Here is a 27104-nt window from a genome sequence, read left to right on the forward strand (position 1 = left end):
ATAGTGTTCTAAAGATACTTTCCAGCTTAAAGTTTATTTGATGATTATGTTTTTTGATGTTAAGCCATACATACACACACATGAATACCAATTGATTTTTCTGCCTACTCTTCTGTGACTGTGATTGGACATGACTTATTTCACTTAAATCCTAGTGCTTCACATACCTTCTAGCACCAACTAGAGGCTAAACAAGAGAGTTTCAAAATGTTTTTGCCATCTGGACATGTCAGTAAAGATTTATTAAATACTAATTCTGTACAAAATAGGCCATATTAAGGCACGTATATATTCAAGTCCTGGTTCTTGTCCTTGAGTTTTTATTACAAGCTGGATGGAAAAAGAACTTCCTATGAATGACCTCTACAAGATTTATAGAATTAAAAAATAAAAGATGCTGTGTCAAGTAGCTGCTGGTTAACTGCTAGTTAAATGTTGTGAAAACCATGGGATCATGTAGCCTCACAATTTGCTTTTCAAAGAAGCGATAATTAACCTGACATATTAAAGGTAGAGTTTAAGAGGCCTTTGGAGGGATAAAGGTAAGAAACATGATGCTATTTGGGAATTTTAATATTCCTGGAAATCAGTTCATTGGATCAAATTTAATAGGAGCTGCTATAGACCTGTGTACTTCATTTTACTTTAGTTTGCTTTGTTTTTTGAGATAGGTAGTGCTTCACTTTGTAATCCAAACTGCCCTTGAACTTGGTGATCTTCCTCGCCTTACAGAGAAGTAGGATTACAAGCATGCCCCACTGTACCTGGGTTAGACTTGCTCTTAATGAGACTCTTTCTAAGAGCTTGGATGTGTATTATATTATTTCCTGAAACTTTTCAAAGGATGCTTATCCTAATGGTTGAAATTTTTGTTAACCTGCTTAACATTGAATACGTGTTTATCTTTCAGGAAGTACATTTAGAAACAGAACATTGAAATCTTAGTGCATTTGTCTTTCAAAGTAATATGTTCTGGTTCTGGAATAATGAGAATATTCTTCTGGCCAAAATATTCAATTTTTTTTTTTTTTGAAGTTGCATGAATCTGGCCTTCTGGTCTAATTCCCAGAATCAATCTGGTTGGTTTGACAAAAATTAGTATAATTTTGGTGATAGAATCTTAGATTTATAAATTTTGTCCAAAATCACACAAAAAGACAAGCCTTTAGTGAGTACCATTTTATAGAAGGCACATTAGTGGGCACCTATGTACCTATTAAAAATGACAAATATAAATAAATGAAATTTATAGGCAACAAGTGCTTAGAGGTTAGAATATTTGAAATAACTTGAGTATTTTGTAAATATGTTTGAAAAAAAATCTTTGCCTGAGATAATGTTTAGGGGAAAAAAATAGAAAAAAAAAGTTTTTCTGAATAAAGTAGATCAGATCAGTGAAAATCGACTATTTAAATGAGTGACTACATGAACTTTTTTTTTTTTTTTTTTTTAAAGAAACGGTAACAACGAGTTTATTGTTCAGAATTTTAGGCAACTTCATGTATTTCAGGTACCCCTCTCACACAAGGCAAAGCAGTTTGCAGACCCAGTGACCGCAGGTCAGCTCGGTCCAAGCCTGCCAGGTTCCCTTCTGAGCTGCCGGGAGGCTCTATTCCATGGAAGATTCCTGATTCCAGGCTGGGCCCCTGCCCTTTTTCTGAGTTGGGTTGGGTCTCTGGTTCCTATTGTGAACCTGGGAACCAAAGGCAAAGTATCCATGCTGACTTCCTTGGATCCCAGAGAGAGCATGACAGGGAGGCATGGGATGTAGAAGAAGGCATGCCAATGGCGGTGAAGAAAAAGAAAAAGAAACCAAAGCAAAAGAGATATCCTCAACCTCGGGGCGGAGGTCACTGGCCGGAGGACACTGCCGATGAGCCAAAACGTCATCCGTTTACAATCAGCCCCCATCCATCGGGTATCCTCTCCAGCCAACCTCCCACTGTAGGCTCTGACTATGGCCTCGTACCCAAAGAGAATTGGCGAAGCGAACGCGTTCGTGACTCCACAGCAACCAAACTGGTGGGCCAGAACCTTATCTCAGAGAGTCTCAAGCTTGCTTCATGTCCACAAGGATCTCCAAAACTGGAAGTAATTTCAGGAGTAGAGGAGGAGGGCAAAGGTAACAACGAATCAGCCCTAGAACAACAGGATCAGCAGTTGCTGAAGCAAAGTGAATACAAACCACAGCATGTGTCCCACCCACAAACACCTGTGGAGACAAGTCACACAGTAGACCCTCCTACTCTGAAAGTACCCCTGGAAGAAGAGAGAGTGCACAGAATGGACACACCTTTGAAGATTAGACCCAAAGAGGATTGCTCTCCTATCTTGGACCAAGAGGTTAAGGATAGAGTTTCAAAGCCCATAGCCGTGAAAGAACTACCTAATCTGACACCAATTTTGACAGCCAGTAATCCATTAGACCATAGTGTAGCAGAAGGGAGTGATGCAAGTAAAATTACTAAAGTGCAGAATGCCAAACAGAAAGAGTCTCCTGAAGGCACCAAGGAGGAGGTTAAAGAAGTGACAAAGGAAGCCTTTGCCAAGCCAAGAGAGGAAATCAAGGTATTTGCCTCTGAGCCCAAGGACCAAGTGTTACTGCAGGCCTCTGGGGTAGAGGATGAGCAGCTTAAGAGAATGATGGGTGAAGGCAAAAGCAGGAAGGGAAAGGGAAGCCCTGGGAAAGGGAGAGTGAGTTCTGGGAAGGTAAGAGCAAAGTCTGAGGTGTCATTTCTTCTAGGCAATGAGAAGGATGGTGTCATGCCTAGTGAGCCAGTCCCTAAAATTGAAACCATGACAGCTGAAGAGAAGAGAGAGGAGCAGAGGTTGGATTCTTCAAAGCAACCAAGGGCCGTCACTGATCTCACTGAGACAGGGGTAATGGAGGTAGCAAAGGCCATGGCGGGTCGTGAGTTTGGAAGTACCCTGCAGGAATCGATTGCTTTGGAAAATGGGTCAAGTTCGACTCAGACTTGTGATGCCAGGACAGAAAGAGGAGCCCCAGTTAAAAATGTGGGTGTCAGTAAGCAAAGCAAGGAAGGAATGTGTCCTTGGATAGACCATGAGTCAACTCCTTGCGTTTCTGAAAAGTCTAAAAAGAGGGGCCATGAAGGCAAAAACAAAAAGGCTAAAAGTAATTATCCCATACAACCAGCTAGAATGGAGGGCAAGGAGCAGGTCCTCAGCCTCCCTTTTGTAGGTAAGGATGATAGTGTTGAGAGTAGTACTTCCCAGAAAAACAAGGAATTAGGATGGATTTTTCCAGAAAGGCCTGATCCTTTGTTCTCACATACATCAGATCCACCCACAGTGGAAGTTGACAGAAAACGTAAAAACGTTGAGGCTAATTCTGTTGACCTTGGGGCAGTCCAGGGAAAGAAAACAGATATTTTGAAGGATTCTACTGTTACTGAACCAGCGGTCAAGGGGACAGATGTGAGCCGCCAAGACCAAATCCAGGGTGCAGTGTTTGTTCCCCCCATAATACCTAAGGAGAGCAAAATAGACACAGCTGAGGGACATGCCACCGTGGCTGAGGAAACAAATAAAAGGAATAATGATGGGACACGTGAAAAGCTTAAAAATAGTTTTCCCAAGAAGCACATTCTGGAGGCGAAGACAGATGCAACAAAAATACACGTTCCCATGGAAACCACAGGGGACCATAGAATTGAAGGAATGGGCTATGTAGATGAAAATAGAAATATCACATTTACCTGTCTGGGGATACCAGCAGGGCCAATGAAGAAGTCAGTGCCTCTTGATGCTGTGGAATCCACAGCCTGTGAAAACCAGCCCAAGCCTATTGCTCATGTAGTAAAGAGGATGGATGATACTTTGACACAAAGTGGGCAAGATGGAGCTCCCGCCCAGATTTCCCAATTATTATTAGAAGAGACCTGTCACAAAGATCAAGTCCTGGGGCCAGAAAGGCCAGAGGCTCCCCCTGCTGTTAGGCCTTCTGCAGGTACTGAAGGAGTCTGTCTGGCTTTTCCCGCAGAGAGAGAAAGAGTTAACAGTCATGGAGATCACTGTCCTAAAAGTCAAGGTGAGCCTGCTGATCCCAGGAAAACTGAACCAGGGATGGGTGCAGGGTGTGGGGTTGGGGAATCGGAGTCAGTGCACTGTGGTGCTCCTAAGCATTCAATACAGCAAATGGCAGAGCCAGCAAAAGGGCCCTTTTTTCCTGGAGTACCTCCAGCAGCCCAAAGCGTGGAGCCAGAGGTCAGGGTACGAGAGGCACTTGCAGATAGAAGTGATTTACCAGCATCTCCGGTGAATGAAGAGGAGAGCAACAAAGGCCCCATTCCAGCTCAAAATCCCGATTTAGTGGGGGACAAAGCACACAAGCTTAGCTTTTGTGAGGTCCAAAAGGCAAAAATTAAAGATCTCAGCAGTCCAGAGAGCTTGAATAAAGAGGTAGATTTGACTCCTTTCCCTCCAAAAAGTGAAAAGGATAAGTTGAAAGAATTCAGTGTGGCTTGTCCAGGCACAAAAATGGAATGGGGTCCCACGCAGACCCTGGAACTCCAGCCTGAAGTTCCTCCTTCAGGACAGATGGACAAGGCCCTAATGACTGTTTCTGAGGCTCTCCCACCCCCAGCGCTCAAAGATAACACCACGGAAGTACCTCCGAAAACAACAGAAAAATCGGAACCAAAGATGCAGGGTGAAGGGAAGAAGGAAGATAAAACCAGAGTGGCGGAACCATTAAAAGGCTACATGAGACCTACCAAGTCCCGAGGACTCACGCCACTGTTGCCAAAGTCTTCAAGCCAGGAGAGAGAGCGGGCCAAACCAATCAAGCCCAGTGGTAATGAACCTGCTATGGGGAAATAACGTGTGTGCTTGTGGCATTCAACAAGGCAAAAAAAAAAGCTTGCACGGTGGTCCTGTGTACACTCTAATCAACCTTGTTTAATCTGTTAGCATGAAACCTGTAACGGCTATGTGGAATTTGTCCAAAGCTAAGGCATGTCCTATGTCCAGCTTGAGGAAGCTGGTGACTGGGGTTGCATGCCTATTTTCACCCAGCACTGAATCTCAAATTTTAGCAGGCAGGAAGCTGGAAAGAAAGCCTATCACTAACTATTCTTAATTTCTAAGAATTGTTCTTCCTTTGGGTAAAGGTTGTAGAGGTGAATGAATTCTAATTGTTTGGACTATTAGTGTAAGGTATTCAAGGAGGAAAAAGTACTTTCTATGTCTACCCCTACGTTGCTTTTAGATCAAGTGACAGTAATTATTCTTCTGAGGAAATACTAGCCTATGGACAGCATTGGTAGACACAGACTTGGTTTCTAGTAATGGAAAATAATTTTTCAGTGGCTGTCCCTTAGCCCATCAGTTCAAGGCAAGCACTCTACCACTTGAACCACAGGCTACTTCTGGTTTTCTGGTGGTTAATTGTAGAGAAGAGTCTCAGACTTTCTTGCCCAGGCTGGCCACTGCCACCTGGCTGGGTTAGAGTTTTTAATCTGTAAAATTTGCCATATTTTAGAGGTTTCTAGATTATTCACCCCCCCACCCCCTGAAAAGTACAAACTTAATCATGGCTTTCCTGAGCCTGCTCTTCAAAACATATCTTTTAAGCATATAAATGAAATCTTTTATTTTCCATTTTCTGTTTAATGCTGAGAATTGAACCCAGGACCTTGCGTGTACTCACAATGTGCTCTGCTACTGAGCAACTGAGCCCCCCTTCATCATTGTTTCTAAACGTGTGTGATAACAATTACTAACTTTAGAAATTAAAAAGGAAAAATAGTCTTCCTAGCCAAGAAACCAGTCGGGCTTCTGTGGGGCTTTCTCATTGGATTGTGTTCTGCTTGGCATGGATCTTTCTCTTTTGGGAAAGTTTGTGCTTTGCATGTATTGTAGCCAGTAAAGTGTGAGTAATGGATGTTAAAGGTAGCTGTTTGCATGTGATCTGTTTTGTTTTCCTTCTTTTAGCTACCTTATTATCAAGGCAGTAAATGAAGTGCAGTAGTAGGTAGAGGACATCCAACATTCTACTAAGTTCTTTTTTTTTTTTTTTTTTTTTTAATTTTGTTGGTTATGGGGCTTGAACTCTGAGACTGGTCACTATCCTTCAGCTCAAGGCAAGTGCTCTACCACTTGAGCCACTGTGCCACTTCCGGTTTTCTGAGTGGTTTATTGGAGATAAGAGTCTCATAGACTTTACTGCTCAGGCTGGCTTTGAATCTTGATCCTCAGATCTCAGCCTCCTGTAGCTAGGATTACAGGCATGAGCCACTTTGCCCAGCCTTGAACTCAGATCTCTCTAGGTTCTGTACATACATTTCTCTAAAGACAATCTATCCCTTTTTAAAAATTTTCTGAAATAATTTTGTTTACCAAAGAATTTTGCAGTAAATGTCTGCCTTTATTATTAAATCCTTTTCACTTTTCCCTCTTCAAAGGCAACCAGTTTTGTGTGTTTGACGTTCTTTCCAGACAGTTTGTCCTTTTAGTTTTTTTTAAATTTTAAATGGTCACACAAAGGAGTTTGAATTCAATGTATCTATCTGTGTGTACCGCATATCTTAATCAGTAGAATGGGGAGTTTAGGAATGGTACTGGAGACTAGGAGAATGGCCCCTTCTGACCAACTACCCTTGCTTTAGATAGGTGATATTTGACCTGTAATCCATACTTTGCTCTTGACTTTGAATCATTCGTGTTATTTGTCTTGACTCTGACCCTGCATTGCCACGGATTCACACCTGTGTACCTGGTTATCCATAGATTTCCCCCCTCCCTCTCTTCCTCCCTTTCCTCATACATATACCTAGAACTATGAAAGATTACATTTTACAGGAGTCTCTCAAGATTAAGGTAATACAGATTGGGAAGTGGTAAGGCTAACATTTGGACTTTTATTTATTTATTTATTTATTTATTTATTTGGTTGGTTGTGGGGCTTGAACTCTGGGCCTGGGCGCTGTCCCTCAGCTCTTCAGCTCAAGGCAAGTGTTCTACCACTTGAGCTACAGCACCACTTCCGGTTTTCTGGTGGTTTATTGGAGATAGGAGTCTCACAGTCTTTCCTGCCCGGGCTGGCTTTGAACCGTGATCCTCAGATCCTCCTGAGTAGCTAGGATTACAGGCGTGAGCCACCAGCACCCGGCTTGGAGCCTTTTATTTTTAAACTGCCTTCTTCATTGTTTCCTCAGAAGAAACTTCCAGAAGTTTTAGTTGGCTCCAACCTAAAGGGGAGGGTTCAGTTTTAGATGGCTGTCAACCTAAAGGATTCTGTCTGTCTGTCTGTCTGTCTATATATCTATCTACCTACCTACCTATCTACTTATTTATCAGGATGTGAGGCCTGGCCTAAGATAATGCATTTTATGAATTATAAATGCCTTGTCATTTGTTGGACTTGTTTACAAGTAGAGAAAAGTGAATATATTGCTAAAGTCTCTTTACATGTTAAACCTTTTGCTATATTCTTTTTTTTTTTTTTTTTTTGGGTCCGGTCGTGGGGCCTGAACTCTGGACCTGGGCACTGTCCCTCAGCTCTTCAGCTCGAGGCTAGCACTCTACCACTTGAGCCACAGTGCCACTTCTGGCTTTTTTCTTTTTGCTTATGTGGTGCTGAGGAATCGAACCCAGGGCCTCATGCATGCAAGGCAAGCGCTCTACCACTGAGCCACCTTCCCAGCCCAGAAAAGGCTTTTTTAAGCCTTTAGCTTTTAAGCACTGGTGGCTCACACCTGTCATCCTAGCTAATCAGGAGGTTGAGATCTATGGATCACGGTTCAAAGCCAGCTCAGGCAGGAAAGATCAGGAGACTCCGACCTTCAGTTAACCACCAGAAAATCAGAAGTGGAGTTGTGGCTTTTAAGTGGTATGTAGAGTGCTAGCCTTGAGCACAAAAGTCAGGGTTAGTACCCAGTCCCAGATATCAAGCCCAGGACTCGTCAGAAAACAAAACTGAATTTTTATTTATTTATTTATTTTTTGTCAATGGAAGCACAAGTTTGAAAGACCATTTTACCCTTATTATCTCTTCCTTGTTCTCCTAGAAACCAAGTAGAGCTGTGAGCAGCGATGGTCTATACCACCCAGGACACTGAAGAGTTGCCTAATAGATAGGCCTTTCCTTTACCATGCTCAAGCTCCCTTTCCTTTTTTTCTCAGGCTTTGTTTCTTTTCCTTCAGTTTGCTTGAGCTTATCAACTGTCTCCTAGCAGCTGGGAATGTCAGTTTATGGGCAAGAAATTCTCTTGGTGTGAAATGTGAAGTAATTTATAAACGCAGAATCCTAACAGCTTCAAGGCCCTCGTACATAAATAAAATATGCTCAGCAGATGAAAAAAAACCATTTGTAATCTTAGAAGTTGCTACTATTTTACAACTGGAGAACTACCCATCTGATAGTCTTTTCTTAACCAGAGTAGCTTTGGTGAAATGTCTTTCCTCGTTGCTTTCTTGTTCCTTTTTTCTTTAATTAAATGTATTGATTCTGTGTGTCACACACTTAAGAATAGCTACCACTTAAATCAAAACTTACTATATGCTCAAGACTTTCCTAATGTTTTGTTTTTCTTGGCTGGTCCTGGGGGCTTGAACTCTGGGCCTAGGCACTGTCCCTGAGCTTTTGTGTTCAAAGTTAGTGTGCTACCACTTGAGCCACAGCGCCACTTCGGTTGGAGATAAGAGTCTCATAGACTTTCCTGCCCAGGCTGGCTTTGAACCTTGATCCTCAGATCTCAGCCTCCTGAGTAGCTAGAATTACAGGCATGAGCTACCGGCACCTGGCTTAAATTTAAAATTTTAGTATTAAATTTTTATTTTTTTTTAATTGAGTTTTTATTTAACATTAATTTAATAAATAATATTATCTTGTATTTATTTATTGTTTTGGAGAGTCAGTAGTGATTGAACCCAGGTCTTCACACACATGTCACACTGTGCTCTTGAGCTACTTGCCTTGTTTTGTTTCTGTGCTGGTGATCAGAACCAAGGCCTTAAATACGTTAGCTAAGCTTCTAGTTTCACTGTAGCTCCAAGAAATGGACACTTACATTATTGTCCCAGAAATGTTCCCAGGAGACAGAATCTAGGAAGGGAAAAAGTTTTAGGTCATACAAGCCTTATCTTACTTAGTGAGTGGGCCTGAAACATGATTTGGACTCTTTGGCATTTAATTCATTCACTCAAGAGATGCCAGATGGGTTATTCTTTCTCTAAAGACTTGTAATAAAATACCCCCTCCCTTTTTTCTTTTGTCAGTCGTGGGGCTCGAACTCTGGGCCTGGGTACTGTCCCTGAGTTTTTTCACTCAAGGCTAGTGCTCTACCACTTTGAGCCACAGCACCACCTCTAGTTTTCTGGTGGCTCATTAGAGGTAAGAGTCTCATGGAGGGCTAGGAAGGTGGCTCAGTGGTAGAGTGCCTGCCTTGCATGCATGAGGCCCTGGGTTCGATTCCTTAGCACCACATAAAAAGAAAAAGCTGGAAGTGGTGCTATGGCTCAAGTGGTAGAGCGCTAGCCTTGAGCTAGAGCTGAGGGACAGTGCCTAGGCCCAGAGTTCAGGCCTCACAACCAACAAAAAGAGTCTCATGGATTTTTCTGAGCGGACTGACCTTGGACCTCTATCCTTAGATCTCAGCTTCCTGAATAGTCAGGATCACAGGCATGAGCTACCACATGCTTAAAATATTTGTATTCTTCAAGGATTCTAGCGTACAGAGGTCAATGCACAAATGACTTTACGCCAGTGAGAGTAAAGAGAATAGAAATATGAACTGTTTGCTGTTGGAATAGAGGACAGAAAATGACTGAGCTCCTTATAAGTAAGGAGCGCAAAAGACATTCTAGGGTATGAATGGTCTGAAGGCATGGCCGAGGTTAAATTATTCTAGGCTAGCTTGTATAATAGCATAGTGTAGTCGCATGGAATGTTTGAGCAATAACAAATATCGGTAGAACAACTGGCATAAAATAAGTCAGTAGAAGAGCAAATTAAAGGAAAGGCTTTTTGGGGTCCTGTGTGCCAAGACAGAGCCTCGGGTTTAGGCTTTAAGTTGTGCTTTTATTATTGTTTTAGTTGAATGATTTTCTTTGCATAGGAGGTCATGGGAAGATCAATACTATGTTTAAAAGAATGAATTTCCAAGTTGTACTTTTAGGCGACTGTCTCATTTGTAAGCACAGATGACTAACTTCAGCTTTTTCATTCTGCCTGTGTCCCAACTTTTCAGCATTAATCAGAGAAAGAACCATTATGTTCTTGAGTTGAACATGTACTAAGAAATGTTTCTAAAATGGAATAGACTATGCTTTTGAAATGTTTTTTCCTTATGTGTGTGTGTGTGTGTGTGTGTGTGTGTGTGTGTGTATGTGTGTGTGTAACACAACCATGGTTTACTTACAGGTAAGAAAACAGGTTTAACTTCCAGTCTGCAGCTTATATCCAGTAGAGTGTCAGCAGTCATTGTAATTGGTAGACTTATTGGGTCTCATTGTAATGATAATTTATTAGTGTTCTTTCCTGGAGACAATAAGTGGAACAGTTGGTCCATCTGGAAAGTCGTGTTGCCTTGGTAACTGATAAGAATATAGGGAAACCAGAGCTACAGAAACAAAGCCTTGAACAGGTTAAATAATAGCTCTTAGGCACCAGGCAGGCCAGAAACATCTACTAGTCTTTTCTGTTCAGGCCAGAAACCTACATACAATATGTACCAAAGGCTTTTGGAAGTTGGACACATCATTATAGGTCTAATAAAAAGAATCTTGGAAATGAACTTTTGACCAGATAAATCCATGTACTTTTATCAGACTTAAGTGAAATGGAACTTCAAAATCTTTAGCCGCAAGCGGACACTATAAACTTTCTACCTTTGTTGTTGTTGGTGGTCATGGGGCTTGATCTCCTAATCTGAATACTGTCCCCAAAGCTCTTTTGCTAAAGGCTAGCGCTCTACCACTTTGAGCCACAGCTCCACTTCTGGTTTTTGATTGGTTAATTGGAGATAAAAGTCTCATGGGGACTTTCCTGCTAGGGCTAGCTTTGAACCATGACCCTCAGATCTCAGCCTCCTTCGTAGCTAGGATTACAGGCGTGAGCCAAGCGCCTGGCTTATTTGGTGTTTTTTTTTTTTTTTTTTTAATAGATGGTCACAGAAATTGGTTGGTCTTCCTTTTTAAAAAATATCTAATGCAGTATATTGCTGTGTAGCCCTGAAAGTTTCTTGGGTAGTGCTAATTTGAATACAAACATGCACCATCACATCCAACTGTCTCCCCCACTGCTTTTTCTCCCCTCTTTTCTCCAAGAAACAGGGAGCATATAGAAGGCTGTGTGAAGACTGTCAATCTTATTTGTCAGTGTAGCAGTTTTCTGATCCAAAGACTTGTATTATCTCATCAGATTCCTTATTAAAATGCAGTATGGTGGGTGATGTCCATTCTAGCTGAGATGATCATGAGTTTGAGGCCAGCTACTGGGTAGAATCAGTCTTAAGACCATTTGGGGCAAAAAGTTAATGAGACCCCATCTCAACCAATAAGCTGGGCATGGGCACCTGTGATTCAGTTACTCAGAGCTGAGAGCCATTGATAGGATGATCCTAGGAAGGAGGATCTTGGTTTGAGGCTAGCCTCAAAACCCTACCTGAAAAATAATCTGTTTACCAGTAGCACTGAAGATTGAGGTTTGGGGGGCTGGGAAGGTGGCTCAGGGGTAGAGCGCTTGCCTTGCATGCATGGGGCCCTGGGTTCGATTCCTCAGCACCACATAAACAGAAAAAGCAGGAAGTGGCCCTGTGGCTCAAGTGGTAGAGCGCTAGCCTTGAGCTGAAGAGCTGAGGGACAGTGCCCAGGCCCACGACTGGACCTCCCCCCCCCCCCCCCCCCCGCAAAAAAAAAAAAAAAGAAGAAGAAGAGGATTGAGGTTTGAAGCCTGCCTAGACAAACAAATGCAAGAAACTTTTATCTCTAGCTAACCAAATAAACAGAAGTGGAGGCATGCCTCAAGTAGTAGAGGCCCAGCCTTGAGCAAATAGTCCAAGTGAGAACTTGAGGCCCTGAGTTCAAACAAAACAAAAGCCTTAGAGCAGAAAAGGAGCTGACGGTGTGGCTCAAGTGGACTTGTCTACCAAGGTACTACATTGAGAAAAGAAAAATTGACTTGAGCCCGGGTGCTGGTAGCTCACACCTGTCATCCTAACTACTCAGGAGGCTGAGATCTGAGGATCAAGGTTCAAGGCCAGCTCTGGTAGGAAAGTCAGTGAAGCTCTTATCTCCAATTAACCACCAGAAAATGGGAAGTGGCTCTGTGGCTCAAGTGGTAGAGAGCTTAGCCTTGAGCTGAAGAGTCTAGGGACAGCACCCAGGTCCAGAGTCCAAGCCTTGTAACCCACCCCACCCCCCAAAAAAAATTGACTTGAAAAATAAATGCAGTAAGTTGAAGTGTTTATATTTGTATTGGAGGGAGGTGACTAATATTTGAGGGGGCAATGGTGTTCCCTAATTGCTAAGTAATTTCCAAACACCTTTGGTAGATTTGGACTGTGGTTTTACACAGCTGTTTTCCCCAAATTCCATGATTTGTATGACATACTACACATTTAAATTACGTTACTAGCTGTAATATATTGATAAAAAAGGAAGGAAGCTAAATTCAATGTCTTTCATTGCCAAGGCCTTTCAGTACCCAAGACTTTTTTCCTGTTATTGATTCGTGACCCTTCTAGATAGTGCACTCATGTGTAATTTAACATAGTTATTTCAAGCACTAAAACAGTATATACTGTACATTCCGCTTCTGGCTGTTGTACTGCTTTACAGGAGCAATTGCAGATTGCTTTCAAATCATTTCATATATTTCCTCAATTTTCCTTAGCGAGTGCACTTCATGGAATGCAGAAATCCAGTTCCTTGCCAGTGAACCCTTTTTGTGCATTGGCATGTGTCTTGCCATAGTGATTAAGGTCAAGCAGAAGGAGAGATTGATCTGGCACTCAGTTCAAGTTCAGGACAGATTAAATGGAAATTCACTTGTTTTTGTTTTCCGGCATTTCCTCCCTGCCTGTTGTGCCTATGATCATAGCCAGGTAGTGGATCCCAAATGAAGTCAGCTCAGTACTGCAGTTAACAAAGGGGTAAAATTAGGAGTCTTGTGAAGTGGTAGAGAGGCTTAGGGGACAGCGTTCAGTTAAGGCAAAGTTTATTTTATTACTTTATAATTCTAATTGTGCATATCCCTCCCATCCAAATTTTTATTTTTATTTTTTGGTCGGTTGTGGGGCTTGAACTCTGGGCCTGGATGCTGTCCCTCAGCTCTTCAGCTCAAGTCTAGTGCTCTACCACTTGAGCCACAGCACCACTTCCGGCCTTTTCTGCTTCTGTGGTGCTGAGGAATCGAACCCAGGGCTTCATGCATGCAAGGCAAGCACTTTACCCCTGAGCCACCTTCGAAGCTCCCCCATCCCATTTTTTTTTTTAATAGCCTCTCAAAGCACTAAGACTATAACCAAATCAATACAGCCAAAGGCAATCTCCTTCCCCCTCATCGTGGGGCTTGAACTCAGGGCCTGGGCACTGTTTCTTTCCTACTTGGGCTGTCATTGAGCTGGGGTCATTAGATCTCAGCCTCCTGAATAGCTAGGATTATAGGCACAAGTCACCAGTTCCCAGCTACAAATGGCTTTTTAAACACAGAACTATCTAATCTGATCTGATCTGATCTAATCTGACCTAATCTAATCTAATCTAATCTATCTACTGAGTCTCACTACATTCCTTGGCTGGCCTCAAACTCCTGGGCTCCAGTGATCTTCCTGCCTCAGTCTCCTGAGTAGCTGGGACTACAGGCGTGTGTTACCACTTTCCTTTTGTTCCTCTTGGAAAAATCCACTCATTTAGATTTTTGTTGAACTCTGGGCCTAGGCTCTGTCCCTGTGCTCTTCAGCTCAAAGTGAGCACTCTTGAGCCACAGCACCACTTCCAGTTTTCTAGTGGTTTATTGGAGATCAGAGTCTCACAGACTTTTCTGCCGGGGCTGGCTTTAAACCATGATCCTCAGATCTCAGCCTCCTGAGTAGCTAGGATTACAGGTGTGAGCCACCGGTGCAGGCTTATTTAGATTCTTGATAGAATATTTTATAATATCCTCTGTTAGTAATGACTGTAGTCTTCACAATGGAAGATCAACTCTCTTCAAAGTACAGCATGACTCATTCTTATAGTATAAACTTTCTTTCCAGATCACTGAGTCCTTAATGAACAATTTATATGCCTCAAGCCTAGGGCAGCAAAAGATCATGCAGCACTAAATGGGACAGTTGTGCTCTGTTGTGTGGGAAAAAACTTGTAGCCACAAATTGGTCCCCAAGTCCCAAAGGTCAGAGGATGAATTGTTCTTGATGAATATGCACAGTCCCTAAGAGATCAGGAGGCTGGGAAAAGGGGGGCTGGCACAGGAAGGAGGGACCAAAACCCATATACAGCACCAAAGGGGAGGGGGAGGAGGGGCAGGTATAGCAGTAAAAGCACAGCAGGTATGTTTTATAATTAGAGAAGGGTCTAATAATGTATTTTATAATTGGAATACATGTCCTCAAAGCCCTATTCATTGATATCTTTAAATGAACCCTTTATTAAGCTCTTTTGCAACTGCAAGCTACCAGCAGAGCTCTCCAGGGGCTTTGTGGACCTCACTCAAGTCTGTTTTTAAGTGATTTTGACAAGTTGCTATGACAGCAAACCCACTCTTCCCTTAAGAAATGAATGCCTGCAATTTTGATAGCACAGGAAGGTATTTTGCTTATAATGTGAAATTGGAAGCAATTTCCTAGAATCCTTTCTCTTCAGGGGTTATAGCTGGGGATTGGCGAACGCCTCTTGCTTATTTCTGAAGCAGTGCTTTTGAGTGGGTGAGTGTGGAAGGGAAGGCATAGTATCCGACACATGAATGTGTGTGGGTTTCCGTGCATCTGTATCAATGAAAGGCAGAATAATGACTATCCTCAATGCCCAGGTTGGCACCAAAGTGTATTTTCAATTGCAGGTCTAAACAGAGAACTGGTTAACAGCAAAATTACATTTTCTGATTATCAGTCACAGAAAGCAGCAGCCTCCCTCCCTCCTTCCCTCCCAGGCTCCCTTCCTTCCTCCCTTTCTCTCTCATTCATTCTTCCTTCTTTTCACTAAGCTCCTGACTACTTAAGGAGGAAGGGGGGATTGGGAGAAAGGTTGGTTTTACCATGAATTCCGGGGCTTTTGCTGTGACGTCACTGCAAGCTCTGTGCGATCAGTCGTAGGTGGTGTTAGAGCTCCAGGAGCGAGGGGGGGGGGGGGAGAGCAGTGGAAGAGACGATGTCGCTCGCAGACAAGCAGCCAGCCTCGCTCACTGCCGCGTACAGCCAGCTCTGTAAGGGCAAAGCTGCAGAGTGCCAAATGGACTCCCCTAAAGAAATTGGCCAACCTGGGTTCCAGTGGCAGAGGACCGAAGGCAAACTGAATGAAATCGGGCTGCATGTCAGCATGGACGGACAGCGGAAAGATGGACTGGTGAATAATACCAGTTTCCTGGAGCCGAATAAGCTCTGCTTTTTTGAGGGGAAGCTAGACAAAGAACTCAGCATCGAAGTGCAGGACAAGGACTATCAAGCCACCTCTGGTCACCTTGAGAACAGGTATGTGATCTCAGAAACCTGCCATCCCTCTGAGGGGGCCTGTGTACCCCAAAAGACAGCTGAGTTCCACCTGGGACTCGTAGAGGGGCGAGACAAAGCCACCACAGTTCAGGAGAAGGGGGCAGGAAAGAATGGGCCAGAGACCCAGAGCACATCAGATATGGATTTTTCTGGGGTCGCTAACACCCTCCCTCCGGATGAGAAGGAACAAGAAGCCAGTGTTTGGAACCCCAACTTTCATCTAGCAGCTCAGGGTCCCCAGGGCTCAAAAGAAGCAACTCCAGGAAAGAAGGAGAATGGCTTCACCCCTGGCTGCCTGCTGATCACCCCTGGACAGCGTACACAGGAGTCGCCAGTGCTGGTGGCGGTCACACACCCAGCCCCCACGATCGAGCCTCCTCCCCCTGCCACGCCACCCATCACCATGGTGGAGTTTGCTCCGGAACATTTGAGTGAAGAAGGCATTCACCCCAGAGGTCAACAGAAGGAGTTGGAGAAACTGGGTTCTCCTGAGGAGGAGGGGGCTGCGGTCAGCCAAGCCCCCCAGCAGAAAAAGGCAATGCGCCGCGCCCTGTCTGAATGCTCTCACCTCTCAGTGCCCCCAGCTGTCAACCTGGCAGAGAAATACCCTGAACCCCTCGCCCGAGAACTTCCCTCTGGCTCACTGCCTCCAGCCAGGGGCCCAGTGCCCAGCCCTATGCCCAGGAAGTTGGGAGCAACCTCTGTGAGGCGCTCCATGACAATGGCTGAGGAACAGCTGAGTCCCCAAGAGCTACCCGTCCTGTCTACTAATGGGGTACCTCCTTTGATCTGCGAGGAACCAGTGGCCGAGAGTAGGGGAGAAGCAACCCACTTCACCAACAACGGCAGCGGCGGCAGCTGTGGGAAGAAGGAACTGGGCACCGCTGGCTTATATCTCCCCAGTAAGCTGGACCAGATTCCTGAAGGCAGCACCAAGGGAAAAGGACCCGAAGATATTAGCAAGACAACAGTTGATCCCCCCTCCCCGGTCTGCCCGCGAGGCGAGGAACTGCCAACACAGACGGCTCTGGCAGGGAAGAAAGAAATCGAGGTCACTGCAACCCAGAGCCCTCCGTGGTTGCCGTGTGAGGAGCTCCCACGTGATGGTATGTTTCTAAATTTTGCCTCCACTGGGAGACATGCAGACAGCAAGAAAGGAGCCAAAGTGATAGATGACCCACGAGGCAGCAGCAGTCAGCTGGCTCCTGCCTGCCTGGGTCCCACGGCCCTTGTGTTGGAAGCTTGCTGGGAATAAGGCAAGAAAGAGAACAAAAAGTGGATGCCTGCCAGTGTGGCTTGAGGATGCAGGACCCCTACATCTCCCCCTCCCTCCCATCCCCGTTAGCAAATAGATGGGGGACAGGAGTGGTGCTCATAAACATCAGAGTCCCTTCCTTGGCCTCGTGTCACCCTGGTCCACCCCATCTCCTCCTCCCCCTCCCCTCTCCCCCACCCCCCTCCCTCAGCTTCCATTCCATTGGTTTGAGCCCAAATGATTCCTGAACTGGAAACCAAACCATCATCATCATCATCATCATCATCATCATCATCATCATCATCATCATCACCATCCATCTCCTCCTCCTCAGCTGGAAAAAAGCTGTCACTTTGTAGATTCACAATGGGTTTATCAGCACCCATCTCCTTTCATTAAGTTGCGGCTTGTCTGGGGTGGAAGTTCTGTTTTCCGTTTTCCTTTTGTTCCAAGCTGAAAAGGAGGCTTTTAGAGCTGGCTAGTTATTATTCGTTTCCTATTCTTTTATGTTTGACCCAATCTGGCTGCTAGTTTTCTCTTTCTGGGCCTTTGGAAGAGGATTTGTGGAGAATAGGAGAGAAGAAAGGGGAAAGCAGACAGAGGAGAGAGTTGCAACCTAATAAACCGCTAAATGCTGTGGTCTTTGTGACTGCCTTCTGTGTCTCTTCCTGGCCTCTTTCTCTCCTTCCCCCTCACCATCCCCCACCCCCACCCCTTGGCATTGTTGGTGGTCTGAAAAAGCTGCTTGTTCTCGGTCGAATTTGAGCACAAAGGACCATGATTCACAAGCTTCTTTACTGGGGATTTAAAACGTGTTTATTTTATTTTTTAATTCTTTTCCTGGAACCTGTTATCTCCTTTCCTTTCAGTCTATTTTTATGAAATGTTTTGCTCCTTCCCCCTCTCCCCACCCCTCACCCCCCCACACCCTAAAATAAGGAAAGTGCTTTTCTAGGTAAGTAGTGAGGGGTGTAGGACTCTCAAAGGCAGGCAGGTTCATTTCTTTTCAATGGAGATGGAGAAGCTTCCATTTCTGTTGTTTCTTAGGACTTCAGGATCGTAAGCATTCAGGTGTCCTGTGCTGTTACATGCTTTATGCTGCGGCAAAACTGTAAGCTACTTGTGGACAGGGTCTTGTTCACCAGATCGTGTACCCTATGCAATAATGGGTAAAGATCTTTGATTTTTATTTTTGGTGGTGATTGTTGATGAATCCCTCTTTGGAATACTGGGAATCACATATGCTAGGCAAGGGCTTTACCACTGTACTATATCCCAAACCCATTTTGTTACGACAGGGTCTCTCTAAGTTGCCCTGGCTGGTCTCAGAACTCACCATCCGCCTCCTTCAGCCTCCTAAGAAGCTAGATTATAGTCATGTACTTCTTTTTGGGGGGAAGAGGGGTGGTCGGTTGTAGGGCTTGAACTCATCCTGGGCAGTGTCCCTCAGCTCTTCCGCTTAAAGCTAGTGCTCTACTACTTGAGCCACAACGCCATTTCTGGCTTGTTCTGTGTATGCGTTACTGAGGAATCGAACCCAGGGCTTCATGCATGCTAGGCAAGTACTCTTACCACTAGGCCACATTTCCCAGCCCATAGTCATGTACTTCTGGGCTCAACTTACACGGTGCTTTGCTAGGGACCAGTGAAGACTTTTTTTTGTTTCAGAACAAGTTCATTGTAGTTCACATTGTGTTGATGGAAAAATTTGACAAATCCTCTGATCTCCTTTATCTGCTAAATACTATGTAGGTAGACTGTACAAATTCTTATTTGACATACTTGCCACTTGCCAGTATCTTTCAAGAAACTGGAAATTTTGTCTTGGACTTGAAGCACCTTACCATCTAGTTAGGTAGTTGAAGTAGTAAGAGTTATGAATCATAAGACTCTTATCACCTAAGCAATGGTAGAGCTTGTACTCAACTTATTACTAGAACCATGCCTTCAACCTTTATGCTTATAGTTTTTTTTTTTTTTAAGGTAGGATTCATGTTTTTACCTAGTCCAGCCCTACCTACAACTGTGATACAGCTAAGGATTACAGGCGTCCACCACCATATCCAGCTTATTTATTCAGATGGAGTTTTAGTAACTTTTGCCTGGGTTGGGCCTTGAACCCCGATTCTTTCAATCTCTTCCTTCCCCAGTTGCTAGAATTACTTGTGTGGAGGAACACAGCCTCATGACACCTTATTAGAAGTAGGTAGCCTTTGAGCTGGCCCTAGGAAACCTGGGATACGTGACAGCAGGTACAGTGGGACTCACATAACAAATGATTGAAGCTTAAATAGTTCACATTAGGTAAAAGAACAATCTTCTTTTATTGGACATTCTCAAGAGCTATCTGATTGTGCCTGGCGCCAGTGGCTCGCACCTGTAATCCTAGATACTCAGGAGGCAGAGATCTGAGGAGCACAGTTCAAAGGTACAGGAAAGTCCGTGAGACTCTTAACCTGCAATTACCAAAAAGGTGAAAGTGGAGCTGTTTAAGTGGTAGAGCTCAAGTCTTGAGCAAAAAGAGCTCAGGGATAGTGCCTAAACCCTAAGTTCTTTTTTTTTTCCTTTTTGTTGGTTGTGGGGCCTGAACTCTGGACCTGGGCGCTGTCCCTCAGCTCTTCAGCTCAAGTCTAGTGCTCTTACCATTTGAGCCATAGTGCCACTTCCAGCTTTTTTTGTTTCTATGGTGCTGAGGAATGGAACCCAGAACCTCATGCATGCAAGGCAAGCACTATACCACTAAGCCACCTTCCCAGCCCCCTAAGCCCTAAGTTCAAGCCCCAGGACCAGCACACAAACACACAAAGTACCTGTTTGCAAAGACAGAAAATACATTCAGAGCAGTTCAGATTTATTGTGTACACACATACACACATATGTATGTATATACTATGTGTATTAGGTCCAATGGAGTGAATCATCACATCTGAAAGTGGTCACTAAAGTGGTTAAGCAGAGGCAGGAGGATAGCAAGTTCAAGGTCAGCCTGGGTTACACAGAAAGGGCCTTACTCAAAGGCAAGCAACAGTCATCAACCTTAACAGTGGAAGATTTCACCTTTCCCCCTAAGGTTGGGGGACCAAGACAAAGGACCTCTGTTCTCGCCACTCAAGGGCAGCATAGTGCTGAAAGTTAGCGAAAACACAGGTGGAAGGAGAAGGGTTGTGTTGGACATGACTGCCAGTGGGAGTTGTCTTGTAATGGAAGAGCTGTATGTCTTTTGAGTGAAACTTAAGTGAAATGACACACAAAATTGCATTGGCTGTCACACAAATAAATGCATATAAAAATTGGAAACAAATTGAGAGTCCAACCCTAGACTAACACCCCCAAAAAAGTTTTTGTTTTGATTAAGCTCTGTGGCTCGTACCAATTTCGGACTTAATTGCTTCCTCAAAGTTTTGCTGGAAGCACACATTGGGGATGATTGGATGAAAGGAACATAAGATCTTCCACATATCTTCCTGAGATTCAGTAATCATGCTTCAAACTTCTAAAGGTTTCAGGGCTGAGAATGTGGCTTAGTGGTAGAGTGCTTGTCTAACATGCATGAAAGTCTTAGGTTCAATTCCTCAGTACCACATACACAGAAAAAGCTGGAAATGATGCTGTGGCTCAGGTCGTAGAGTGCTAACCTTGAGGGCCCAGGCCCTGAGTTCAAGCCCCAGGACTACCTCTCCCCGCCCCCCGCCCCCCCCAAACAAAAAACATGTTGCTTTCACTCTTTTGCTATTAGAAACATTTCTCTTCTGAAAAAGCTTTGCAGGTTTCTTCTATGGGAAACTGTCAAAATTGGATATCTGAACTAGAATTTGTTTGTACCTGTAATTTTTTTTTTTTTTTAAGTCATGGGCTTTGAACTGTCCCTGAACTCTTTGTTCAAGATTAGAGCTCTACCACTTTGAGCCACAGCTCCACTTCTGGTTTTCCAGTGGTTCATTGGAGATAAGAGTCTCACAGATTTTCCTGCCTGGGCTGGCTTTGAATTGTGATCCTTAGATCTCAACCTCTTGAGTAGCTAGGATTACAGGCGTGAGCTATCAGAGTTGACCTGTACTATATTTGCTCTGCCAGTGGACCCAGTTCAAATACCTTCTAACAGTAGATCTTCATCCCCTCCTACTGTGGTTATTTTCACATAGTTGAGGACCTTTGACAGTGTGGTAGCTTAAAAATAGCATTTTAATCTCATTTTAATTTTCTTTGCTCAGACTTAGGATTAGACCCTTTTCAAAAGGTTCTTTTGATCATTTCTCCTGTATTGCTGGTCTTGTAAGAGTTATTGATGTGTAGCAGTAATTAACGTAACCTGTCTTCAAGTTCAACTATTTTGAAATACTTGTCTTTTTTATTTTTTAATTAATTATTATTTTAGCCAGTCCTGGGGCTTGAACTCAGGGCCTGGGCACACTGTCCCTGAGATTTTTTTGTTCAAAGCTAGTTCTCTACCAGTTGAGTCACAGCACCCCTTCTGGCTTTTGTTTTTCTGTGTATGTGGTACTGAGGAATGGAACCCAGGGCTTCATGCGTGCTAGGCAAGCACTCTACCACTAAGCCACCTTTATGTAGTCATATTTTGTGACTCTGGATTCTGAGCCAGTTAGAAATTACTAATACTCAGGATTACACATTTCACAATAATTTAGTGCCTTCAGCCATAGTTCTATTGAAATCTGGAGTAGCCCCTCAACCCAGAACAGTTTATGCTTCTGTATTTCTGGCTAAGGTCTGGTTCCACAGATCTCGGCCTTGTTGGAAATCTGGGTCACTGCTAGAACTAGAGCAGGTTAATCTTGCATTCTCCATAAAATGGTTCTTTACAGGGAAAGGAAGTAAGGGGAGGACATTGGATGATGATCTGGCTCTTACCCCATCTCTCAGCAACATTTGTTCCAAAAGATTGACTGGTAGAAGAGGTTTTTGTCCCCCTGTGTGCTCTGGAAGCTAGTGATTGGGTGACAGAGTCTCTTTGATGGGTCTCAAGGGAAGGGAAACCAAGCTTTAAGGGCTATTTCTTTCCCTTGATCACAAGTGCAAATCCCACTTAGACTGTGTTATAACAGAGCCAAGCTCCCAGAATCACTGCAATCTAAAATTGCCCTCCATCGCAGCAAGAACTTGGTCATTCTGTCCACCTTTTAGCAGCATGGAATTTTTTGTTTGTGTTTTCTGTAACAAAGTGCTTGTTAGTTGTCTGCCTCTGCTAAGCCTTGTTTTTTCCAAATGTGTATAAAGCACATTTGTTTAGAATAATTCCTGCTCCCACCTTTAGGAATAGCCAGGCCAGAAGAAGTAAAGGCTGCTGCTGTGAGTGTGACTGGAAATGACATCACTACCCCCCCAAATAAGGAGCTCCCACCAAGTCCAGAGAAGAAAACAAAGGTAGGTGCTAGGATGGTGGCTCACTTCTTGTGTTATCTTTTTTTTTTTTTTTAAAGATAATCTTTTGCTATTATTGCTTGAATCATGAACATAGTTTCTTTTTTTCTGAGCTATATTGTGAGTCTTTCCTCTAGGTCCAATGTGTGAAGAATTTTCCTTTGATCCTGTAATCTTATACATCTGTAAAAATGCTCCATAAAGCTTATTTCTTCCTCCTCCTCAAGAAACAAAGCAAAAGTACAATTACGAAAGTAATCTGAATCTTTGAGAAAAGGAAATACAGATTTTTAAAGGATCATAACTTCAGACACTTAGTTTTGCTTATTGCAAAGTGCAGATGTCATACTTTAGGATATAGTGATCTTGCTTGATTAAGATGCAAGTAATACAAGCATGGCATGGTGGTACATACCTGTAATTCCAGCCATTTTGGAGCTTGAGCAACATAGCAAAATCCTGTTTAAAAAAATCAAAGTCAGGCACCAGTGGCTCATGCCTCTAATCCTAGTTACTCAGAAGGCTGAGATCTAAGGATCGTGGTTAAAGCCAGCCTGGGCAGAGAAGTCTATGAGACTCTTGTCTCCAATAAACTACTCATAAAAAGCCGAAGTGGCTTTTTATGGCTCAAGTAGTAAAGTGCTAGTTTTGAGCACAAAGAGGCTCAGGAACCACTAGTGCCTAGGCCCTAAGTTCAGGCTTTACAACCAGCTAAGCAAAAACAAAAATAACCCTAACAAAACAAAACATGAAAGGGTCAGGTAATAATGGCTTAATCATCTGCTGATAGTTTTCTTTATAGAATTATTGCAACCACCAAAAATTAAGGATGTAAAGCTATTATTGGACTTAAATGTTTTAAATATGAAACGTATAATTGGTGGCCCTATCCTTAAGAGATGTTGCTCACAGTGCTGGGAGCATAGTTTAGTGGTAGAGTGTACATAGCACATATGTTTCCCCAGTTCAATCCCAGAACCAAAAAGAAAAGAGGAAGAAAAACTGCTGCAAGTCCTTTATTTATCTCTATCGAGGTGTCCCTGAGCTCAGAAGAAAGGAATGCTAATTTTCAGTTGCTTTGATCTTCATTGCTTATAATTTTACTTTGAATTGTGCAACTTATACTTTTTTTAATTTGTGTCTTTTTTTTTTATTGTCTGTGTGTTCGATGTTGGTCTTTAAAAAAATAAAAATAAAAATAAGCAACCATCAACCAAGACTTCAACATCGAAAGTCAAATCCCAGCCCACTTCTCTCCTTAAACAGTCATCTTTAACCACCTCTGGTGGGTTGAATAAAAAACCCATGAGCCTTGCTTCAGGCTCAGCACCAGCTACCCCACCCAAACGCCCTGCAGCCGCCACAGCCAGGCCTTCCACCTTACCTGCAAGAGACGGGAAGCTAAAGGTAAGTCAATCACTAAGCACCATGCCAGGGCAAGATTCCTCCCTTTGAGTGTCACATAGGTTCTGATGGTGGAGCTGGACTGGTAGAATTGATAAGGGCAAAGGGAAAAGGAAGGCTAGTGCTTTGATCAGTTTGGGGACCCAATAAAGCAGCCATAACCCTTTAAAAACACTTAGTGTTTTCACTTTTTTTCTGTCCTAGCTGGAGGCAATATCCCGCCCACTTCCCCTTTCCCTTTCTCTCATCTATTCCTTTCTCTTTCTTTTTTGGTCGGTAGTGGGGCCTGAACCCTGGCCTAGGCGCTGTCCCTCAGCTCTTCAGCTTAAGGCTAGCACCCTACCATGTGAGCCATAGCGCCACTTCTGGCTTTTCCTGCTTTTGGGGTGCTGAGGAATCGAACCCAGAGCCTCATGTGTGCAAGACAAGCACTCTACCACTGAGCCATCTTCCCAGCCCCTCTTTCTTTTTTCTTTTTCTTTTTTTGTTGGTCCTAGGGCTTAAACTCAGAGCCTAGGTGCTGTCCCCGAACCATAGTTGGTTTAGTGAACCATATGTAATATTACTAAAAGCTTGGTTTGGTTCTCAAATTTCAGAGCAGAGATGGAGCCCATAGGTTGTAGCAGAACCAATTACCCTGATTCTGATTTCAGGTTTGCCTTGAAAAATTGCAGGTTTTTCAGACTAACAGCCTCTGTTTTTGGAAAGTCATTACCCTGTATTGGCAAAGTTACCCTTGGTTTGCTTAGATACTAGCCCTCTATTTCTTTTTTTCTTTCTGTAAGACTCCCTTTGTTATTGTTGTTATTGGTTGTGGGGTTTGAACTCTGGGCCTGGGTGCTGTCTCTGAGCCTCTTTGTACTCAAGGCTAGCGCTCCGCCACTTTGAGTCACAGTACCAGTTCCTATTTTCTGGTGGTTCATTGGAGATGAGAGTCTCAGCTCCTGGCAACTGGACTCTCTCTCTCTCTCTCTCTCTCTCTCTCTCTCTCTCTCTCTCTCTCTCTCTCTCTCTCTCTCTCTCTCTCTCTCGCTCTCTCTCCCTCTCCTCCCTCTCTCTTTCTCCCTCTCCCTCTCCTTCTCTCTCTCTCTCTCTCTCCCCCTCCCTCTCCCTCTCCCTCTCCCTCCCTCCCTCTCTCCCTCTCCCTCTCTCTCCCTCTCCCTCCCTCCCTCTCTCCCTCTCCCTCTCTCTCCCTCTCCCTCCCTCCCTCCCTCCCTCCCTCCCTCTCTCTCTCTCTCTCTCTCTCTCTCTCTCTCTCTGATTTGGCTCCAGCTTTTTACTCTTAAAGTAACACGGCACATATATTTACTAAAGCAGTGTCTCCATCCCTTTTCCATAGAAATGAAGATAAACTGACACTTTCCTTTCTCACCAGTGATGGGGCTCCCTGCCTCCCCATATGAGGAGCTAGAATGACCAAAATGCCATAAATTAGTCCTGAAATCTTATTTTCCTCTCTGCTTTCCTTTCTCAGCTGCAATGCTAGTGTCTTTCATTCCTGTGGTGGATAGGCCTGCCCCTTATCAGAGACTTCACGTCCTGTCTTTCCTAACAGTGTTACTTATGATCAAATCTGTGCCTTAGTGACACCGTGTCACTTTCTCCTCTTCCTAAATAAGGAAAGCTCAGAGTGGCCTCGTGATTCATTGGCTCCACAACATACTGAAAGCTAGGGGGCAAAGTAGGGCTGCTGCTCAGCTCCTCTTTCCTAGATCTTGCCAGTAACCTATTATCTTCCACGGTCTAGTCATGCCAGTGGTTCATGCCTGTCGTCCTAGTTGCCCAGGCAGATAAGACCTGGAGGATTGCAGCTCAAAGCCAGACCACACAGCAAAGTCTGAGAGAATCTTTTGTCTTTGAAATAGTCAGCAAAAAGCAGGGCTGCTGGTATGGCTTAAGGTGGCAGAGTGCCAGTTAAGGAAGCAAGCTAAGTGGTTGTGAGGCCCTGAGTTGAAACTTAAGTATTGTCAGGGAGAGAGAGGGAATGAGAGGGGGAGGATAAGGGGAGGGGGTGGTGAATCTAGTGCCAGTGTGGCTCAAGAAGTAGAGGAAAAAGGGAAAGGGAAGAAAAACAAATAGCTAAAATTGAGCAGAACATATTTAATTTCTGGTTTGTATGTTTTACCCTTGGCAAGTATTTGCAGTCCCAAGATAAACGTAGTTTGTGGTGTGCAAAACTTCCCTAGTATTCACACATACTAAGTATATTTGACTCCATTTCCTAAACTCAGATCACACAGCAACTTATATGGCCGGTGTCTTGCTCTTGCCAGGAGAACCGAAGCAATTTCCTATAATTAAGTGCTGAGCCCACAGTCTCTCCTCCCTTTCCCCCTCCATCCTCCCCAATTTCGTGTTTCCTGAAGCCATTGCTGACGTATCCTTCTGCCGTCTTTCTTTCCCATCCAGCCTGCTGCAGAAGCAAAGATTCCTGAGAAACGGACCTTACCACCCAAGCCCACCTCTGCTCCAGCCCTCAGATCTGTACCCAAGAATACCTCGACTGCCCCCAAAGCCACATCATCTGCTACTCTTGTCTCCCCTGGGCAGAGCAGTAGAAGTGCCCCCACACACTTGTCCAAGAGACCCACCAGTGAGTATAGCCAATGGGGAGAGATGGGAGCAAAGCCTGGTTAGCTCCAGCCAGCATCCACTGCTGTGAAGATCTCCTTCACTAGTCCTTAGGTGCGGTACATTGCCCAGTGGCTATTGATGGCTTGTGTTAATGTCCCATGAATTTGCAGGCTGCATATATTCCTGTTCTAGTGACTCCTTAAGTCCTAGTACTTTTGTCTATGATAAGAAATGTGGCTGAGGCCCTGGTGCCAGTGGCTCACACCTGTTATTCTAGCTACTCAGGAAGCTGAGATCTGAGAATCCTGGTTCAAAGCCAGCCCAGGCAGGAAAGTCTGTGAGACTCTTTATCTCCAATGAACCACCAGAAAATTGGAAGTGGCACAGTGGGTCAAGTGGTAAGAGTGCTAGCCTTGAGCTGAAGAGCTGAGGGACAGTGCCCAGGCTTCAATATCCACGACCCACCAACAAAAAAAGGAAGAAAGGGGCTGGGAAGGTGGCTCAGTGGTAGAGCGCGTGCCTTGCATGCATGAGGCCCTGGATTCCTCCCCGCCTCCCAAACAAATATGAAGCTCCTGGGTTTACAGGGCTTAGGTCAGTGGTAAGAGTACTTGGTAGCACATGTCCAAGCCCTGGCTTCAATCCCTAGCACTGCAAAATGGAAAAATAAATGAGAAAGTTGAGTCTCATGGTTATTTATGATTAGCTACTGCTAAAGCAAAAAAGTGTAGAGAAAAGAAGGGTGAACACCCGTTGCTGTATAAGAGCACAGTCCTTGTGGCCATCAGAAATGTACTCAGTCCCTCCCTCAAAAATGGACA

At 44.1% G+C, this 27104-nt stretch overlaps 1 protein-coding gene across 20 annotated transcripts in view; it reads left to right on the forward strand.

The window, feature by feature from the left end:
- Positions 1–27104, forward strand: part of Map4 (microtubule associated protein 4) — a 110444-nt gene that overhangs the window by 66565 nt on the left and 16775 nt on the right. For 11 of the 20 annotated variants that reach the window (XM_070017676.1, XM_070017672.1, XM_070017674.1 and 8 more), the window contains 4 exons: positions 1511–4816; positions 22199–22308; positions 23509–23712; positions 26119–26302. In XM_070017676.1, the coding sequence (XP_069873777.1) occupies positions 1511–4816; positions 22199–22308; positions 23509–23712; positions 26119–26302 (3804 nt within the window). Of the gene's footprint in view, positions 1–1510; positions 4817–15310; positions 16778–22198; positions 22309–23508; positions 23713–26118; positions 26303–27104 lie in introns of those variants that run through there. The other 9 variants (XM_070017686.1, XM_070017683.1, XM_070017687.1 and 6 more) reach the window with 6 other exon arrangements.

This window comes from Dipodomys merriami, unplaced genomic scaffold (assembly GCF_024711535.1).
Source record: "Dipodomys merriami isolate MVZ:Mamm:240054 unplaced genomic scaffold, mDipMer1.0.p SCAF_125, whole genome shotgun sequence".
Classification (NCBI taxonomy): domain Eukaryota; kingdom Metazoa; phylum Chordata; class Mammalia; order Rodentia; family Heteromyidae; genus Dipodomys; species Dipodomys merriami.